This window comes from Peromyscus californicus, unplaced genomic scaffold (genome assembly GCF_007827085.1).
Source record: "Peromyscus californicus insignis strain IS unplaced genomic scaffold, ASM782708v3 Scaffold_7__1_contigs__length_154581171, whole genome shotgun sequence".
Lineage (NCBI taxonomy): Eukaryota > Metazoa > Chordata > Mammalia > Rodentia > Cricetidae > Peromyscus > Peromyscus californicus.
The window spans coordinates 128,678,367-128,700,092 of record NW_026294595.1 but is presented as its reverse complement, the minus strand read 5'-3'; the positions used below and the strand labels follow the sequence as shown (position 1 = coordinate 128,700,092).

The window sequence follows — 21,726 nt, the reverse complement described above, 5'->3', positions numbered from 1 at the left end:
CAACGCCCAAAGTCTCGCCCAGGGTTCCCTGATTTTTTTTCTCTTCCTTCTGCCTCCACGAGCTACGGTCCAGTCCTCGACGGCGCACCGAACCCGATCCTTGGGTTGCCCCATCCACAGAATCCGGTCCCTTTATGTCCCCGCCGAGCACCCCACACCCCCAACCTCCTCTTCTAACTTTGTGGCCTCTCGGCGACGCGGTTCTGACCCACTCCCAAGCGGTCCGCAGAGCATCCTTAGGTTACCCAGCAGCTTCTCCTCGGTCTCTCCCGGGGCCCCGCCCCCGTTAGCACCGCCCCCGACAGCCTGTCCTCCGAAGCTCCGCCCCCCGAGGCCCGGGGTAGGGTGGCCGCTGGCTCAGCAGCCCTGCCGCCCTCTGCCCTGGGCGCTGGGTCGGAGCCGGCCGGGTACTGTGGGACCGGGCGAGCGCAGCGGACTGGGACTTCGAGGCGAAGATGGCGTCAGGCAGGCGCGCTCCACGCACCGGGCTGCTGGAACTGCGCGCCGGGGCGGGCTCCGGGGCAGGAGGCGAGCGGTGGCAGCGGGTGTTGCTCACTCTGGCGGAGGACGCGCTGACCGTGAGCCCCGCCGACGGCGAGCCCGGCCCGGAGCCCGAGCCCGCGCAGTTCAACGGCGCCGCTGAGCCAGGCACGGCGCCCCCGCAGCTGTCAGAGGCGCTGCTGCTCCAGCGGCGCCGCGTGACGGTGCGCAAGGCCGACGCCGGCGGGCTGGGCATCAGCATCAAGGGTAGGTGCGGGGCACTGAGGGCGTGAGGTCGTGGTGTCTGTGCTGCTGCGAAGCGCTCAGGGGTCACGGGGCCTGGCAGAGCACGGAGATTAGATAGCCAAATGCCTTCTTTCTGTCTGAGGTGGAGCAGAGATTGAGGGGAGGAAGGTGCGGAGTGAGGGAGGAGGAGCACCAAGGTCGGAAGGGGCTTGGGGAGTTGGAGGTCTTACAGGGGTCTCTGAAGACACAAGTATGGAAGTGTGTGGGCACACCAAGGACATGGGTTCGTAGTTCTGTGTTGAAGCAAAATGGTAGCTATGGGTATCAGGGCATGAGGATCCTCAGGAAGGCAGACGGGCGAAAGGAGATAGGGGCCTGGGACACTACTTAGGACAAGAAGGGGGAAATCCTGAGACACAACCCAGGTGCACAGGTGAAAGCCTGGAGTCTAGGAGCTCAGTGTGGATGAAGTCACAGGCATGATCCCAGAGAAGGGACCAGTAACAACCTAGACATCTTGGGCTCCAGAAGGTTGTACGCCTAGGCTGGGAGTCGTGATGGCTGGGTTTGATTCTCATCTGCCCATTTGTACCATGGACAAGGTGGGAGAGGGTGAACCCAGAGTTGCCATTCATTCCTAATAGTTCTTAGTCTCCAAGACTGACAGCTGTTTGACAGGGTCTCATGTATCCCAGGCTGGCCTCATAGTCACTATGTAGCAAAGGATAACACTGAAGTAATCCCAGAGTGCTGGGATTACTGATATGCGCTGCTAAAATAGGTTTATGTTGTGCTGAGGATCAAGAGCTTTATACATGGTAGGCAAGCACTTTACCAACTACTTCCCCAGCTCAGGTAGGCTGCAACTGGAGTTCTGAATCTCTGTGTGAACTTGGACAGGTCACTTCCTATCTCTGAATCTGTTTTGGTAACTATATGATGAGGATGTTTCTGAGAGCAGGGCTTGCCAACATGTGGTGAGAGGAAAAGGGGCCAGGAGGGACTCTCAAAAACAACTAAACGTGGTGCTTAAAATCCATGTGCATTCCCAGCTGCTGGGTTCACCATTCCTGCCCATCTGCCTATCGGTTTCAGCCCTCAACAGACTGTCAGCCTTTTTTTTTTTTTTTTTTTTTTTTTGTTTAATTGAATGTGTCCATATATTCCCTGACCTCCTGGGAACTGGCTGTGTTCATTGATACCTTGTCTAGACTTTGGCCCAGGTTAGGAAGTGGGCATGGTGGTGAATGCCACTGTGTGCTAGGAGATGTTGTGTCTGTCATACTTTGCCCATGGTCTATTTCATCTTGACCATCAGTGGTGAAAGGCATCGGGTTTAATCTCCATTTTACAGGTGAAGAAACTGAGACTCAAAAGGGAGAAATGATTTTCCCAGGATCAGTCAGTGAACAGCAGAACCAGCATTTAAATCTTAACTATAGAGCCTCCACTGCCCTAAAGACAGCCCAGGGAGTAAGTTCTTTCTAGGGAAGGGTAAATTCCTGGGCAGTTAACCCCAAGAGTCTAAAGAGGGAACAGGAAAACAGGGAGTGGGTACCAGCTTTAACCCCAAACTCTAGTATAGGCTAGGGAAACACAGCAATTAAAAAAACACTCAGTGTGTTAGAGCAGGAAGGAACCTAGAGTTCCTATAGAGTTCCACTTTTCAGACAGACAGACTGACTCTCAGAGGAGCAGGGTCTTGTCAAGGTACAGAGATACGACCCAGATCTGCACTTCCAGGTGATTGGAAGGGTATTTTCATGGGACTTTAGGGAAAGTAGCAGTTTCATCCAGTTCCTCCTGGATCGAAGACTGGGCTCCTGTTGCCATGGTAACTTCCCTTCTGGGGTCCAGCTGAGTCCAAGGCAGCTGGGAACGGTCATAGCTTCAAATGGAATGGAAGTCCTTACTTTTAGGTGAGGAGGCTAGATATAAATAGAAACACCTTCCTCTACGAGGCCTCAAGCCTTGTGCCGTGCCACGAACAACTGTGGGGCCTGGGTGGGGGTTGGGAGAGGTGTTCTATCTAGGCTCAGATGTCACTGGCTTGTGTAACCTTGAAACAGTGACCTCTTGCTCTGTGCCACTGGTCTCTCATCTTTAGTACTTTGAGGATGGGCCAGGAATGTGATATCTGAGGGTCTGACTTGAGTCTACATAGGGTTGAGCATTGGTTTTTCTTTTTTGGGTACTGTTTTGCTATGTAGCCCATACTGTCCTGAAACTTCATATGTGGAACAGGTTGGTCTTGAATTTGCAATAATCCTTTATCCTCTGCCACCTTGGTGCTGGGATTACAAGTATGTACCACCATGCCCAGCCCCGATGACTATTTATTTTTAAAAAGACATTTGTTCTGGGCATGGTGACACATGCCTTTAATCTTAGCACTCCAGAGGCAGAGGCAGGTGTATTGGTGAAATTATTAAGGCCACTCCACGTAGATAAAAGGAGATTTATTTAATGGCGTAACTTACAAATTAAGGGATAGGTAGGTCGCGGAGTCTGGGGAAGGTGTATCGCAGTCCAGCGGTGTTCTCTGGAGCTCTGCTTGGTACACCTCTCTAGTCCAGGGTCCCGCAACAGAGAGAGAGAGCCCGCCGATCCAGATCTCAGGTCCCCAGGCGCCTCCTTTCGCCCCGCCTTGCAGGCGTGACAGTTGCCGAAGTCTCAATGGGGGTTGGAACTTCCGGATCAAAGCTGGAATGGCTACCCACTACATCTCCCCCTTTTTGTCTAAATAAGAAGGTTCTAACCTAATACAAGACTATATACAAAGGAATGGTTATCAAATATTGTCCAGGAATAATGAGGGATAATGACCTAGATAAGATGGAACTACAACCAATGCAAACAATATCAAGCAAGAAACACATACTATAATCCAGAGAAGTATAGAGCATAGGTAAATGGCATGTTACAAAGATCATTCCAAAAGGTGTCCTATCCTAAAGAACCTGAATCTAATACTTAATATGTTCTATCTACTAGGTTGTAACTATAACTGCTAGTCTTCAATCCCATCAAAGACCTGAGAAGGAATATAATGGTACCTGAGAAATGGTAGATGGATGCAAGCAACTTTCGGGAATCTTGCGAGAGTAGACGGAGACAGCTGGCAGCCTGGACAGTCACCTAATGTTTCTCAGCATTGTTGGTGCATTCAAATTGGCTACAGGCCTAAAGTATCTGACAGACCATTTTCAGAAGCAGGAATTCTGAAAGACCATCTTACCCTGTCTTGGCAGAGTACAGTGGTCGCTTTCCTTGTGTCCCGCTTGTCCAGAAAGGATAGCATTGCATTAGTACTGTCAGCCGTCGAGGCAAGGGCAGTTCTTTGCCCAGTAGGCCATTTTGTGCCAAGAAGACAAACTTCCAAATGGAAATGTCTTAGAAGCCCAACATTCTCTCGGGATCAAATTGGTGCAGCCAGGAGCAATTATGTCTCACATCAACAGAATTCTAAGTTATTTAAATGCCATATTCTCTAGGTCTATGAAGTGTTTGAAGATTACCTGTCCATCTGACCTATGTATCTGTAAATCTGGATAACCTAACTAACGTAACTAGCTCAGTCGGTAGAGCATGAGACTCTTAATCTCAGGGTCGTGGGTTCGTGCCCCACGTTGGGCGCCAGATATTGGTGAAATTATTAAGGCCACTCCACGTAGATAAAAGGAGATTTATTTAATGGCGTAACTTACAAATTAAGGGATAGGTAGGTCGCGGAGTCTGGGGAAGGTGTATCGCAGTCCAGCGGTGTTCTCTGGAGCTCTGCTTGGTACACCTCTCTAGTCCAGGGTCCCGCAACAGAGAGAGAGAGCCCGCCGATCCAGATCTCAGGTCCCCAGGCGCCTCCTTTCGCCCCGCCTTGCAGGCGTGACAGTTGCCGAAGTCTCAATGGGGGTTGGAACTTCCGGATCAAAGCTGGAATGGCTACCCACTACACAGGTGGATCTCTCTGAGTTTCAGACTAGCCTGTTAGACAGTGAGTTCCAGGCCAGTCAGGGCTGCATAGAGTGAGACCTTTATTCAAACAATCAAAACCACCAACAAAATAAGCAAAGGACATTGGAGGGCTGGTGAGATGGCTCAGAAGCAGTGGTTCTCAACCTTCCTAATGCTTTGACCTTTTAACGCAGTTCCTCATGTTGTGGTGATTCCCCAACGGTAAAATGATTTTCGTTGCTACGTCATAACTGTAAATTTGCTACTGTTATGAATCATGATGTATATATCTGATGTGACCCCTGTGAAAGGGTCATTTGACCCCCAAAGGGGTTGCGAGCCACAGATTGAGAATCACTGGCTCAGAGGGTAAAGGTCGCTGCTGTCAAGACTGATGACTGGACTGATTTCCAGGACCCAGATGGTGGGAGGAGAGAACCAACTCCTGCAAGTTGTCCTCTGACCCCCACAAATAGCACATGTGTATTTGTATACATGCATACAGACACAAAGTAAATACGTATGAAATTCTTTAAAACGGCATTTGATATTTGGAAACAATATAGTAGTCCAGTAAAATGTATTATTTTCTTATATCAGAGATAAATTTCAGATATACTTTTGAAATTTCTAGAACTTAAGGCCTTTCTTTCCAGTGTGAATTTTGGTTAGTAAAACCTATTCAATTAATTAATTTATTTTTGAGATGGTCTTATTTATCTATCCCAGGATGGCCTCAAACTCCCTCCCTACAAAGCTGAGGATGATCGAACCCCTGGTCTCCCCCCACCCCTGCCCCTTTCCTCACCTCTTCCCAAGTGCTGGGATAAAAGGCGTTCTGTACCACACCCAGGTCTGGATTCTAACACTTGATGATTGTAGAAGAGGTCCTTCAGGCCATAGCAACCACTACTTTTCCCTGAACTCCAGATTGGGGGTTATCAGTAAATTTTCATACTGTGGGAAATTGCTTAAAATCCAAAACATTGAAAAAAAATCAGTAAAGTGGTGAACTAACAAGACATTTAAACAAGAGGTCCAGGAGCCAAACTATAGCATTATGGATTTAGAAAATATTTTATTAGCCTGTCTTGCTGTATCTCTGGGTGGCTGTGCACTCAAGGCAATCTATTCCTGCCTAAGCCTCCTGAATGCTGGGGTTATAGCTGCACGTCACCAAGCCCAGCTGTGTGTCAGACTTCTCAGTTTTCTCCCTTTATTTCTCATCATTTGCCCATTTCCCTTTCCCGAGCAGAGAGTCAGAAGCAATGTCACCTTGATAAGTTTCCCATGTGTTGAAACACCTGCCTCAGTTTCCTCTTCCTTCTGTGCTTGTTCAGGGGGCCGGGAGAACAAGATGCCTATTCTCATTTCCAAGATCTTCAAGGGACTGGCAGCAGACCAGACAGAGGCCCTCTTTGTTGGGGATGCCATCCTGTCTGTGAATGGTGAAGATCTGTCCTCTGCCACCCATGATGAAGCGGTACAGGCCCTCAAGAAGACAGGCAAGGAGGTGGTGCTGGAGGGTGAGTAGCAGGGTACGGATCCCAGAGGGCTGGGGAGGGCAGTTTTTAACTTCTTTCCTGCTTCCTCCAGGCCTCCAGTGGCTCCAGCCTGGCCTTGAGGGATGGGATGTGGGCATGAAAATAGAATTAGGACCCACCTGGGGTCATCTTGGGCTGCTGGAAGGAGAGAAGCACAGAGCTAAGTAGGTCTGGTTTGTATTTCTTGTCTCTCATTCACTAGTAGTGTGGTCTGGGGCAAATTGCCTCATTTCTAAGAACCTTAATTTCCTCTTAAATGAGACCGTAGCTCCTGGCTCTCTGGGCTGTGAACAGGATTTTTCACCCATTGAGTGGCTAAGGGCAGGGGAAGAGTGGGGACTGGGAAAGGACAACTGGATTCTTTGCTGAAGCGCTGCTGGAGCTTTTAATTCCAGGCTCTTTTATCATCCCGAGGCCCTCAAGTCCTGAGATTTGTCCACTATGTAGTGACCCACCCATCACATGCAGTGAGGACCAGAGAAGTGTCTTGAGGAGAACCTTACTTGGGTGGCTCTCTCCACGAGTTGTCCATGTGTGGTCTTGGAGACAGTCACTTTCCCTGGGTCTCAGTCTCTCCATTGTTGAATCGCCCTGTGATATGGTTATTTGTTATCTGCCTTTTGACACTCTCAGGAGGTTTCTGCTTTGCTCAGCCCTTTCCTCAAACTCTACTCTGTCAGCTCCAAACGCCTGTGGGGGCCTGAAGAATGTATCTTTGGCTTCTTGCCCAGAATAGGAACCCAGAGATGGTGGGGGCTGATGCACAATGCCATGGCTAGCAGAGCTGCTGAGCTCAGTCCCAGACCCAAATCCTGCCAAGTTTCCCCAAAGGGTCTCCAAGACGCCACAGAAGTAAAGAGGCTTTGGGACCCTGGGTGACCTTTGCCACTATTAAACATTTATTTTTATCTTATGTGAATGGGTGCTTTGCCTGCCTGTATGTCTGTGCACTATGTATGTGGACAGTACCTTGGTTCTCAATGATCCACTCTTTACCACTGAACTATTGCTCCAGACCCTCACCTTTGCCATTCTTGTGGCCCAAGACCTTAACTCCCACTTAATTTTATTTTATTTGATATTTTAGGCATATCTATAACTAGTATTGATACATTTTATTTATTTCATTGTACATAGTAGTTTTGTTTCTCAGTCTAGAATGTTAGTCCTTAAAAGCTTAAGTATACCATTAGTTACATGTATAATATAATCAAGGCCAGGTTGGAGGCAGTGAATCCTGGTACTTTAATCCCAGCACTCAGGAAGCAAAGGCAGGAAGACTTTGTGAGTTCAAGGCCAGTCTTGTATACATAGGGAGTTACAGGTCAGCTCGAGCTACATAATGAAAACCTGTCTCAAGGGAAAAAAAGAAGTTGGGATGGAGAGATGGTTCAGGAGTTAAGAACACTTTACTCCTCTTCTAGAGGATTGAGTTTGGTTCCTAGCACCCATGTGGTGGTTCACAACCACCTGCAACTCCAGTTCCAGGGGATCCAACACCCTCTCCTGACCTCTGGGGGCACTAGGCATGCATGTGGGGCACATATCTACATACAGGCAAAATACATGTTTTTTTTTTTTTTTAAATGAGGCTGGAGAGATGGCTCAGAGGTTGAGAGCACTGGTTGCTCTTCCAGAGGTCCTGAGTTCAATTCCTAGCAACCACATGGTGGCTCACAACCATCTATAATGAGATCTGGTGCCTTCTTCTGGCCTACAGGGATACATGCAGACAGAACACTGTATACATAATAAATAAATAAATCTTAAAAGAATGAATAAACCTAATAAAAAGAAAAAAAGTTACATTCCCAGGGCCTTGGCCTGCCAGGCAGCATTCCTCTAGTGAGATATATCCCTAACCCCTATCAATCATACTGTAACAGCACAATCAACAAATAGGATCATACATGTTATGGGTATAAGAGAGACTTTCTGCTTCAGACATCTTATTATTTTGATGTTTATAGCCAGTGATGTGATTTAAAGTAATTGACATTAATTGAAACATCACATTTTATTGTATTTTTTAAAGGAGGTAGGATTTATATTAAGCTTATGGTTTGAAGGAGTAAAGTAAAAAAAAAATGGCAGGAAGATATAAATGGGTTTATGGCAGTGGCAACATGCACCTGGGACTGCTCACATCAAGATGGATCACATTACAGGGGATGAAAAAGCTTCTTTAGTCTCTGCTGTTTGAAGCTTTTTGTTTGTTTGTTCATTTTGAGACAGGGTCTCTCTGTTTAGCTCCGACTGTCCTGGAACTTGATATGTAGAGTAGGTTGGCTTTGAACTCACAGAAATCTGCCTGCTCCTTGCTCCCAAGTACTGGGATTAAAGACATATACTACTGCACCTAGATTGCTGTTTGAAACCTTAGTCTATAGATGGGAAAATTTTTACTGGAGCTATGTTCCAAATCTCTACCCTCTCATCTTTAGGATGAGAACAATTTATCTGTAGCACATACATCATCCTGAGAAGGATGAATGATTTGATGGGAGGTGGAAGCAGGAAGATCAGAACTTCAAGGTCATCCTTGGCTAGGACAGCCTGGGTCTGGTAAGGGAAGGTAGGGAGGGAGCTAAGAGACATCTCAGTGGTTGAAAGTATTTGTTGCTCTTTTGGAGGACCTGAGTTCAGTTCCCAGCCTCCAGGTCAGTGGTTCACAACTGCCTATAACTCTAGCTCCAGGGATCCAATGCCCTCTTCTGGCCTCCACAGACAACCTCACACATGTGGTACATACATATAAAGACACACACACACACACACACACACACACACACACACACACACAGAGACACACACACACACAGACACACATAGATACAGACACACATAGACACACACAGACACACACACACACACATGCACTTCTTATTAAAAGAATAATAACCATTGGGTATAGTGGTACATATCTTTAATCCCAGTACTCAGAGGTAAAGGCAAATTCTATGAGTTTGAGGGAAAACCTGGTATACATAGTTCCAGATCAGTTAAGGCCTATATAGTGAGACTCTGTCTCAAAAACACAAACAAACAAAAGAATACTAACAAATAAGGTACTTGAAACATCTCCCCCAGCACCTTCATTTTATGTGTTGGTTATTTGATGTAGTTTCAAGTAGCCCAGGCTGACTTTGAACTTCTGATTCTCCTGCCTTCGAGTCTTGAATGTGGAGATTACAGGCTCTATCAGCATGCCTGAGTTCTTTGAAGAAATTGAGTTTATTATTTTTAACTATGTGTATGTCTGTATATGGGTTTGTGTATGTGAGTGCAGGTGACCTTGGATGCCAGAGGTGTCAGATTTCCTAGAGCTGGAGTTGCCATCCCATGTGGGTGCTTTGAACTGAACTTGGGTCTTCTGGAAGAGCACTATGAGCTTTAAACTGCCAGAGCTTACTTCAGCCCCTCAAGCCCCTCGACTGACTGTTTTTTCTGAGACAGGGTCTTACTATGTAGACCACACTGGTCCTGAACTCACAGACATATTCCAGCTTCTGCCTCCCAGATTCTGGGATTAAATGATACACCATCATATCTGACTCTTTTTAAGCTTTTTGAAATAGAGTCTTACCATTTAGCTCAGACTGGTCTTGAATTTACAGTTCTTCTGCCCTAGCCTCTAGACTATTAGGATTATATGTCTTTTGTTTTTTTCCTCTTTCTCCTTCTTTTTTTGGAGACAGGGTTTCTCTGTGTAGCCTTGGCTGTCCTGGAATTCATTCTGTAGACCAGGCTGGCCTCGAACTCACAGAGATCCGCCTGCCTCTGTCTCCCAAGTGCTGGGATTAAAGATGTGTGCCACCACCACTGACCTACTAAGATTATATGTCTTAATCACTATGTTCTGCTCTCCAGTTTTTCTTACTTGAATCCTCATTTCCTCTCCTTCCCTCTCCCAGCTCCCTGTTGTGTTATGGTGGTGGATGTGCCGGAGCTGAACTTGAGGCTCACATATTCTAGGCAGATTATCTACCACTGAGCTCTATTCCCAGCCCTGAGTCTCTTTTGACTTGGTCTCTTGGCCAACTCCCTCATGGAAAGGGGGAGTTTTCTTCAAGACAGCACCACAGGCTGATATGGCGGGGGTGGGGTGGGGGGCCGTGTTGGGTGAGGAACTGGGTTCAAGTCTGCACTGCAGGAGTAATTGGAAAAACCTGGAGGACAGAAGAATGCAGGGTTGTACTTATTCCTCGAGACTTTGAGGCATTTGTATGAGTTAGGCACCCAGTTTTCCCTATTTGGAACCAGGGCTCTTAGGAGCTTGCCAGGGCCTAGGTTCCCTGACAGCCCAGTCACTGGCCACATTGTTCTCAAGTTCCCAGTTCCCCAACCTACTCCTAAGGTTACTTGGAAGAGCCATGGAAGGCTGGCCTGTCATTTGGTTGTGAACTGGGCAAGGCAGCTTGGTGGATATAGAATCCCTGAGAATGTCCAGAAAGGACAGGTGTCATCAGTGAACTCTAGGTGTTTCTCACAGGCCTCCTTCCCTGGCCTGAGGTGAGGGCTCATCTGGACCTCAGCCACCCCAGCATGCCTCCTGGAACTTTTTTTTCTGCTAAGTCAGGGATCTGCACAAATCTTCTGAGCCTGTTTTCATCTGCAGGGATATGCTTGTGACTAGAGCCTGGGTGTAAGCTGGCAGCCAACACGCCTCTGTCTGCTGCTTAGAGCGGCTCATTGTGTGTGCAGATCTCATGCCAGGACTAGCCTGGCCCCTTGGAGACCAGGCCAGGGAGAAGAGGGAGGGATACCTACAAGGAAAATGCCCTTCTTTCTTTCATTCTTTTTCCAATTTGGCTGAACATACCGATAGTGACAGCAGTGAATCTGTCATGCATTGAAAAAGAATGCTAAGGCACGGAGGCCGGAGAGATGGCTCAACAGTTAGGAGCACTGGCTGCTCTCTCAGAGGACCTGAGTTCAATTCCCAGCACCCACATGGTGGCCACAGCCGTCTGTAATGGGAGCCGATGCCCTCTTCTGTCATGTAGGCATACATGCGAGTAGAGCACTTGTAGACATAAAAACAAAATACCAAGGCCCAGTAAAAACTCATAAAGTAAGTCTAAATGCTTTATTCAAAGTGGGAAAGTTACATGTCATACAGAGATTATGGTTTTTGTTTCGTTTTGTTTTTGAGACAGCGTTTCTCTGTGAAGCCTTGGCTGTCCTGGAACTCACTCTGTAGACCAGGCTGGCCTCGAACTCACGGAGATCCGCCTGCTTCTGCCTCCCAAGTGCTGGGATCAAAGGCATGTGCCACCACCGCCTGGCTGAGATTATAGTTTTTAAAGATATAAACAAAAAGATGGCCAGGATGGAACAAACCTGTAATCTCAGGTACTCATGAGACCGAACAAGAGGATCTCTTGAGCCCAGGCATTCAGAGACATCTTGGGCAACACAGTGAGACCCTGCCTATTTTTTGGTTTTTCAAAACAGGTTTCTCTGTGTATCCCTGGCTGTCCTGGAACTCACTCTGGAGACCAGGCTGGCCTTGAACTCACAAAGATCCACCTGCCTCTTCTTCCTGAGTGCTGGGACTAAAGGCATGCACTACCTCCGCAGGCTTGTGTCTTTAAATCCCAGCACTTGGGAGGCAGAGGCAGGTGGATCTCTGAGTTCGAGGCCAGTCTGGTCTCTAGGACAGCCAGTTCCAGGACAGCTAGAGCTACACAAAGAAACCCTGTCTCGAACCCTCACCCTACCCCCAAAAGAAAGAAAGGAAAAAGAAGGGATGCTGTGTCCGTGTGCTTCCTGAGTGCAGCTCTTTTTGCTGATCAAAGAAACTTCCTTTTGCAGTGGTCAGGGGCTATTTTAGAGAGCCACAGCTGGTCAAGGTTCAGAGAATAGGTCACGTTGGTGTGCCCAGCCTCCAGGGGGACACCTGTAACATAGCCCCTATGCCCAAGGCTAAAGGAAAATAGAGAAACGGGGTGGAAAGACTGTAGGAGCCAGAGGACCATGGGGATTGCTATGAGATAGAGTCTTTTGGATATGATAGGGATGTTGTAACCATGATCTCTCAATAATATGGTTGCCTGCACAAGGGCGCAGCAAGCTGACATGCCAACATGGACAGGGGAAGCGTTCAGAAGTCCTCACCCCCATTAAAGAGCTACGAGTCGGTTTTCTTTAGGGATGGTCCTCCTGATAGGGGACATTTGTGTAGAAATGTGTGTATTTGTGTATAAACAATAATAATTATAGAAGAGGAGGACATGAATTTGAGAAGGGGATATATATATATATATATATATATATATATATATATATGAAGGGGACACGAGAAGACTTGGAGGGGTAGCACTGATATAAATACAGTGTACCCATGTATGAAATTCTCAAAGAAATATAGAGTTGATATGCTGCTGAAATAAAAAAAAAAACATTTTTTTTTGAGACAGGATTTCTCTGTGTAACTTTGGAGCTATCCTAGAACTCACTCTGTAGACCAGGCTGGCCTCGAACTCACAGAGATCTGCTTGCCCCTGCCTCCCGAGTGCTGGGATTAAAGGTGTGTGCCACCACTGCCTGGCTTGTTTTGGTTTTTGAGACAGGGTTTCACTGTGTATCCCTGGCTGTCCTGGAACTCAGTCTGTAGACCAGGTTGGCCTCGAACGCACAGAGATCTGTCTGCCTAAGGCATGTGCCACCACTGCCCAGCTGCTTCTGAAATTTTTAAGGATAGTGACTAGAAGAATTAAAAAAAAAAAAAAAAAGCTAGGTTGCACTGGGGAGGCCTAAGTGATGAGAGTCCCTTTCCTACACAATAATCTCTTAAAACTTTGACTTACTTTACTAAAGAGTTTCCTACTTGAAATGCACACAGTCATCTTATTTATTAGTTTTTGCAAATAAAATGTAGAGAAATGTTAAAAATTAGAGTGGAAAGAACTAGTGACATTGCTGGTGGTTAAGTGTGCTTACTGCTCGGAGAACCTGAGTTCCACTCCAAGTACCCACATGGAGTGCCTCACAGCTGCCTGTGAATCCAGCTCCAGGGGATCTGACACCCTCTTCTGGCCTTTATGAGTGCTAACACACTGTGACATACAGTCACACAGACAGACATAAATAAAAATAAATTTATCTTTTTTTTTTTAAAAGTAAGAAAACAAAAAGAAGAAGAAGTTAAAGACTGGGCCTGGTGACACATGCTTTTAATCCTGAGCACTCAAAAGGCCAAGGCAGAAGAATTGCTGTGAGTTTCAGGCCAGCCTGGACTATAAGTAAGACTCTGAATCTAGCTGGGCAGTGGTGGCACATGCCTTTAATCCCAGCACTCGGGAGGCAGAGGCAGGTGGATCTCTGTGAGTTCGAGGCCAGCCTGGGTTAGTTCCAGGAAAGGAGCCAAAGCTACACAGAGAAACCCTGTCTCAAAAAAACAAACAAGGGTAGTGGCCAGCCTGGTCTGCAGAGTGAGTTCCAGGAAAGGCGCAAAGCTACACCGAGAAACCCTGTCTCAAAAAACCAAAAAACAAAAACAAAAACACCAAACAAACAAACAAAAAACAAAAAGAAAAGGAAAAATAAAAAAGACACAGGTATATATTAGCATGTAAATAAATGTTCATGATAAAAGCCTAGAATAACAGGAATTGCTATTATTTTTTATATTATTTATATTATAATTTTTAATTATGTGTATATGCATGTGCCTTCAGAGGCTAGAAGAAGGGTGGCCCCCTCTTCTGTAGCTGTAGTTAACAGTGTGAGCCCCCTGGTGTGGGCGCTGGAAACTGAACTGCAGCCATCTGCAAGAGCAGGAAGTTCTCCTAACCACTGAGCATCTCTCCAGCTCTGAGAATCAAGTTTCTTAAGTCCTGCAGAATCTAAGAAGATTCTCACTCCTATTGAACGGATTCTAACTGGTTACAGAGGCTACTATTGCCTCAGTCTTGGATGATACTCTTTGCCGTGCTTCTCTCCTCCCCTCCCAAGATGAAGTCATAATGCATGTAGGTTAGATGGTGGTGGCAGCAAACGTGTTTAATTCCAGGACTTGCGGGGGTGGGGAGGTACGGGGGTCTATAAAGGCAGGCAGATCTCTGAGTTTGAGGTTAGCCTAATCCACAGAGCAAGTTCTAGGATAGCCAGGACTATACAAAGAAACCTTGTCTTGAACCCTTCCGGTAACAAACAAGCAAACAGAATAATGCATATAAACCCGAGGCCAGCCCATTCATCAGGATGAGAGAGTACATTTCAAGCATCTAGTATAGAACTCCCCCCCCCCCCCCACGCCCCCTACGCCAGTGCTGGGAATCAAACATAGGGCCTCAGGGTCAGGTATACACAGAGAAACTGTATCTCAAAAACAAACAAAGAAAAACAAAACCCAGGGCCCCATGTATGACTGGCAAGCACTGTATCACTGAGCTGTTCCTCCAATCTAGAAGCTCTCTGAGAGCAGAAGCCATTGTATTCTGAGCCCTCCGGCCCCCTCGAGGGCTGGCACTGAGCTCTGTACAGCTTGGATCTTGAGAGTGTTTGAAGATGGATCAGCAGGGTATGTTTCTGGTCTTTTTTTACTTTCCCGGTAACATTCATGATTGCAGCTGTCATTCCTAAATCTTTAAGAAAGTCTCCAGGCTCATTCTGGCTTGTGAAATTGGGGCTCCTCTGTTCTGGGTCCTTGGAACTCTGAGGCCAGCCAACTCTGGCTCTTCCTCTGGGAGACAGACACTTCCTATGTGTCCCATGTGATTTGGCTGCATGTGTTAACAGTTTCAAAGTGGATGTAGTTAATTTGGGGTTACCTATTCAGCGGAGCTGAGTGTTCTGTGCCCCTTAGGTGTCAGAGGGACTTCTGTGCCTGGAACAGACATAAATGGAACCCCTGTCTGGGTCTCCCATGAATGCAAAGACCTGTTGTTCTGACCATTGTTCTCAAGGAGACAGTTTTTTGGCTGCACACACATAACTTCGGATCATGTGACTCCCCACAGACAAAACTTGGCCTAATCCAACGCTGGCCTGATCTGCAGAACTCAATTGAAATGCTTGTGGCTATTGCCAGAGAGATGGCTCAACACGTAAAGGCGCGCTCTGCCAAGCCTAATGACTTGAGTCCAGTCCCCAGAACCCACATGTTGGAGGAAGAGAACGGACTCCTGCTGTTGTTCTCTGACCTCTGTACATGTGTGTTCATACACATAGACACACACAGTAAATAGGATTTCATAAAAATAGTTAGGGCTGGGAAATAGCACAGTAGTGGTACTTACTGCCCAACACCATCACCTCCCCAAACAAAACAAACAGAAAAACTGCTGGGTCTTTAGATGCAGGTTGCTTGCCTAAGGTCACACTTGCCTGGTTCTAATTGTGAGTTCCAGGCAAGCCTGGGCTACAGAGTGAAATTTTTCCCACGAGAGGAGGAGGAGAAGGGAGAAGAAGGAGGAGAAGAAGGGAGAAGGAAGGGAGAAGGAGGAGGAGGAGGAGGAGGAGGAGGAGGAGGAGGAGGAGGAGGAGGAGGAGATTTTAGCCCAGATCTCTCAGAAATGATGTTCTTTTTTGTTGTTGTTGCTTTTGTTCCTGTGTTTATGCACAGGGTTTCTCTGTGTAGCCCTGGCTGTCCTGGAACGCCCCTGTAGACCAGGCTGGCCTTGAACTCACAGAGATCCTCCTGCTTCTGCCTCCCAAGTGCTGGGATTAAAGGTGTGTGTCACCACTGCCTGGCTGGAAGTGAAGTTCTTAAATATCCCTACTGCAAGGCATATGGCTCTCTAAGGTCTAGTTTATCCTTTACAAAGAGCTTTAATCTTTCACTGAATAGGTGAAGTTAGGCATCTTAGTTACTTCTCTCATTGCTGTGATAAGATCACTGACAAAGAGCAACTTAAGGAAGTGTATGTACAGTTCACCTGGCAGAGAGGTGACAGGTCACAGTGCATCTGCAGTCCGTAGGCAGACCGAGATGAATGCTGGCACTCAGCTAATTTTCTCTTTTTATGCTTCCACAACTCTAGCCCATGAATTGATATTAGCCACATCTAGGGTGGGACTTCTCACCTCAATAAACCCAATACAGAAAATCCCTCACAGATGTGCCCAGGGGCTTGTCTCTTGGTTATTCTAGGTCCTGTCAGTTTTGATAATCAACATTCACTATCACGTTAGGTGAAAGTATGTGAGAGAATTGGGCTTGGTGCTTGATCAACACCAATAAATGCTCCTTTTATTGGGAGTGGTGGCTCACACCCTTAATCCCAGCACTCTGGAGCACTCTGGAGGCAGAGGCAGGTGGATCTCTCTGGCCAGCCTGCTCTACAAAGCAAGTTCCAGGACAGCCAGGACTCAGAGAAACCCTGTCTTCAAAAACCAAAACCAAAGCAAAACAAACAAACAAAAAATTCTAAATGATAGGTCTCATCAGATGGCGTATGATGACCTCAGTTCACTCCCCATAACCCACCCAGAGACTGGACTCTAAGCTCCCCATGGGTCCCATAACTCATGTGTCTTTGTAATCACATACATACACACTTCTCTGCTTCTGTCACACAAAATTAAAAGATTTTAGAACTCTGAATCTAGGATTTCTGTGTTGAAAGGGTCTTTAGTTATGGATTTTTTACATTTATTTCTTTATACATTTGTGTGGGCATGCATGAGTATGCCTTTGCATCATGGTGCACATGCAGAGGTCAGAGGGCAACTTGAACATCAGATTGTCAGGCGAGGCTGCAAGCATCTTTACCCGCTGAACCCTCTCCAAGGCCCCAGTGGTATATTTTGAAAAATAAAATTGGTGTTTTAAAAATTAAAAAGCAGCATATACTCCCCAAAATGAAACAACCTCATAGTCTTGGCCGAGATATGGCTCAGTGGTGGAGCACTTGCTCAGATTTATAGGACCTTGGGAGGTGGAGGCAGGAGGAGGAGTTCAAGGCCAGCCTGGGCTACATGAGACCATGTTGCAACAACAATAAGAACAAAAACCAAACAACCAACCCCCGCTTCACAGTGATAACCTCTGTTGATATCTTTACATCAGGGAACTTTATATGCTTGAGCTTACAAGTTAAGGACTTATAACTTTTTGAGATGGGGGTCTTGTCATGAATCCCTGGTTATCCCTGTGTAGACCATATCTGGCTAGTCTTAGCAATCCTGCCTCAGTCTCCCAAATGTGTCACTATATCTGGCTTACTTATTTTATTTTTTTAGTGCTAGGTATCTTGCCACATCTAGGTTGTATGCTATGCAGTAGGAATATTTTCGTTTTTTCAAGACAGGGTTTCTCTGTGTAGTTTTGGTGCCTGTCCTGGATCTCACTCTGTAGACCAGGCTGGCCTCGAACTCACAGAGATCCTCCTGACTGCCTCCTGAGTGCTGGGATTAAAGGCGTGCACCACCACTGCTCGGTGCAGTAGGAATATTTAAGAACATTGCTTCTGAGAGATCTGAGCTCAAAATTTATGTTCATTTTTATCTTCTATCTATCTATCTATCTATCTATCTATCTATCTATCTATCTATCTATCTTTATTTTTGAGAGAGTATCACTCTGTAGCTCGGACTTACTTGGAGCTCGCTATGTAGACTAGGCAAGTGTGACTTCAGGTAAGTAACCTCACCCGAGCTTCAGTGTCCTCATTTATCTGAGGAGATTAACCATGTGCCTTACTCGAGGGGGTGGCATTGGGCATCCAATGAAGTGACCCAGGGAAGGCATTCAGCGAAGTGCCTAGCATGCTTTGGTATCTTGTACCTGGGGACCTGCCCATGTTAAACAAATGTGCTAGTTTCTTTTTTTTTTCTTAATTAAAATTTTAATTATGTATGTGTATGGTTATGGGTATGGTTACTGAGTCTCAAGTACCCATAGAGGCCAGGGGCATTGAACCCTGGAGCTGGAGTTAACAGGCAGTTGTGAGCTACCCAACATAATTTCTGGGAATTGAACTCAGGTCCTCTTGCAAAATAGTACATGTCCTTAACCACTAAGCCCCATTGCTTAATTTTTAAATTACACTCTTGTTTATTTTGTGTGTTAATGTATGTGTAGGATGTTTATGTGTGTGGATCACTGTGCATGTGTGGAGGCCGGAGGACAACTTGGGGGAGTCAGTTTCCTCCTTCTAGTGTGTGGGCCCAAGAGATTATGCTCAGATATTAGGCTTGACCGCCAGCACCTTTGCCTGCCGAGCCATCTCACGGGCCCTCTATCATCATCTTGTTGCTTGTGTAGCCTCTTTAGCATGATTACAGGTTAGTTCTACCATGCTTGGCTCATTCATTCTTCTGGCAAATATTTCCTGCTTCCTCCTGATCCAGGACTGGATGCAGATACCAGGGCACCGAATGATGTCCGACAGTTCGAGAGCTCAGGTCTTGTTTTGTGCTGTTGATGTTCATCATGGACATACACCTTGTCTGTAGGCTCTTGTATTCTAGATAATCCTGATGTGGCTTTCTCATGTGCCTGTGAATACGTATTTGGAGTGTGGTTCCTAAGAGGGCTACCGTTAGAATAAAGGGTTCATATGCCTTACTAAATGCTCCTGCCATTCCACATCTGTAAGACAGGTGAAGTAAAATGAGATTTTATTCTCCAAGGTGTAGTGTGGGGTCTCTGCTGGTCAGTCAGCATACAGGAGTCCAAAAACTATTTTTAGTCCAGCCTTGCTAAGCCAGCAGGCCCTTAAAGGTTATCCCTCACGGGCGTTGGAATCCCAAGCTTTCTGTATTCCACCAGGCTCAGGGCAGAGACTTTGAATCCTCACAATGCCTTGTTGAGAGAACTATCATATTAGTGCCCATTAAATAGGAAAAGTGACAGGTTCAGAGAGACTTTGAGAGATACCAAGGCTAGAGACCAAGTGACAGGGCCTGGACTCAAATACTTATCTGGGTATTACCGCTGTGCCCACTCCCTTACACTGTTATGCTGAGAACAACAGAAGTGTTCTTGGCTGAGATATGGCTCAGTGGTGAAGCACTTGCCCAGATACATAGGACCTTGGGAGGTGGAGGCAGAAGGAGGAGTTCAAGGCCAGCCTGGGCTACATGAGACCATGTTTCAACAACAGTAAGAACAAAAACCAACCCCCTCCCCTTCACAGTGATAACCTCTGTTGATATCTTTACATCAGGGAACCACACCTCTATTGAAGACCTATTCTATGGCAGACAGGCAAACAGTGGCCTCATCATCCTGCGAGGCAGATGTGTATTAGTTCCATTTTAAAAATGAGGAACTAAGGGCAAAAGAGATGGATCTAAAGGTAGACATTTGCTGCTAGGCCCAAAGATTGGGGACCCACATGGTTCAAGGGGAGAAGCAACCCCACAAGTTATCCTCTGACTTCCACGTGTGCACTGTGCTTACACAGTGTGCATGCATGTACTTGTACACACACATTAAATAAAAATGAAATAATAAAAAATTAGGGCAAAAATAGGGGTCAGAGAGATGTCTTAACAGTTAAGAATGTGTATTGCAAGCTGGGTGGTAGTGCACGCCTTTAATCCCAGCACTCAGGAGGTAGAGGCAGGCAGATCTCTAAGTTCTGAGCTCTTGTAGAAGTCCTGAAATTGGTTCTCAGCATCCACACTGGCAGTTTACACTGCTTATAACTCCAAGTCTAAAGGGATCCAATGCCTTTAGCCTCTGAGGGCATCTATATTTAGGTGCACATACCTCCTACCCAATTCTTAAAAGTAATAAAAATAAAAATCATTTAAAGTTAAATGCTTGCATATCTGTAAGTGCACTTTTATGGCTACCCTCTGAGGCCAGAAGAGGGTGTGGGATTCCCTACAGTTGGACTTATTTAAGGTTGTGAGCTGTCATGTGGGTTCTGGGAACTGAACCTGGGTTCTCTTCAAGAGCAGTAAGTGCCCTTAACCACTGAGCCATCTCTCCAGTCCTAATAAAAATAAATCTTTTCAAAAATTCTGTTAGGGCCCGATGTGGCGGTGCACGCCTTTAATCCTAGCACTCGGGAGGCAGAGGCAGGCAGAATGAGCTCCAGGTCAGCCTGGTCTACAGAGCGAGTTCTGGGGCAGGAAGGGCTATACAGAGAATTCCTGTCTTAAAAAAAAAAAAACCCAAATAAACACAATAAAAATTCTATTTTTTTATTTTATTCATATGTGTGCTTTGCCTGCATGTATGTCTGTGCACCACATGCATGTGTGGTGCCTGAGGAAGTGGTGAGCCTCCATGTGGGTACTGGGAATCAAACCAATGTCCTCTGCAAGAACAAGTGCTCTTAACCACTGAGCCAACTCTCCAGTGTGGTGATATTGTGTTGCCCAATATATCATGCACCCTAATAAATTTATCTGGGGTCAGAGAACAGAACAGCCACTAGACAGACATAGAGGCCAGAAAATGGTGGCACTCACACCTTTAATCCTATCACTTAGGAGGCAGAAATCCATCGGATCTCTGTGAGTTCAAAGCCACACTGGAAACAGCCAGGCATGGTGACTCACGCCTTTAATCCCAGGAAGTGATGGCAGAAAGCAGAAAGGAATATAAGGCGTGAGGACCGGGAACTAGAGCTGGTTAAGCTTTTAGGCCTGTAGTAGCAGTTCAGCTGAGATCCATTCTGGATGAGCACTCAAAGGCTTCCAGTCTGAGGAAACAGGATCAACTGAGGAATTGGTGAGGTGAGGAAGCTGTGGCTTGTTCTGCTTCTCTGATCTTCCAGCATTCACCCCAATACCTGGCTCTGGGTTTTTTTTTTAAATTTTTATTTATTTTTTTGGGGGGTTTGTTTTTGTTAATTAGAACTTCTAAGATTTGTGCTACACTCCAGCCCCTATTAATTTTTTTTTTTAATGAGGGACTAACTGGGCACAGTAACACATGTCTGAAACCTCAGCATTTGGGAGGCTAAGGACCACTAGTTCATGGCCAGTATGAACCACATGTAATGAAACCCTGCCTTAAAGAGCAGAAAAGAGCCAGGTGAATGGTTGTGCACACCTGTAATTCCAGCACTTGGGATGTCGAGACAAGAGGATCACGAGTTAAAGGTTGCTCCCTGCTCTGTGGCTGCTGCTCAGGAAGGACATTGAGGAGCTCTGATGGCTGATGGAGATTGCCAACACCCAAGTGGCCCAGCCTGGTGGTGACACAATCTTCAGCAAGATCATCGCAAAGAAATCCTCCACCAAGATCATCTTTTCTTTCATGACATTTCTCCTCAAGAACCAACACTTTCTGGTGATGCCCAAGAATCTTATAGCCCAGATTTCTTTCTTTCTTTCTTTCTTTTTTTTTTTTTCTTTCAGAGCTGAGGACCGAACCCAGGGCCTTGCGCTTGCTAGGCAAGCGCTTTACCACTGAGCTAAATCCCCAACCCCTAGCCCAGATTTCTGTAGCAGATGATGATGAAAGTCTTCGAGGATATTTGATAATTGTTGGCAAGAAATGTGCGCGGGAATCTGGGCCTGGACTGGGTTATCGCATGGCGGTGGAGGAAGGTGCAGATGGGCAACAGTCTTTCTGTCATATTCATCTCCATGT

General features: G+C 46.3%; 1 protein-coding gene across 2 annotated transcripts in view; it reads left to right on the top strand.

The window, feature by feature from the left end:
- The first annotated feature begins 324 nt into the window (after positions 1-324).
- Snta1 (syntrophin alpha 1) overlaps positions 325-21,726 on the top strand; it is a 34,919-nt gene continuing 13,517 nt past the window's right edge. Inside the window, exons 1-2 of one of the 2 annotated variants that reach the window (XM_052725718.1) lie at positions 325-747; positions 6,018-6,203. In XM_052725718.1, the coding sequence (XP_052581678.1) occupies positions 456-747; positions 6,018-6,203 (478 nt within the window). In that variant the 5' untranslated portion in view covers positions 325-455. The remainder of the gene's footprint in view (positions 748-6,017; positions 6,204-21,726) is intronic. The other variant, XM_052725717.1, reaches the window with a different exon arrangement.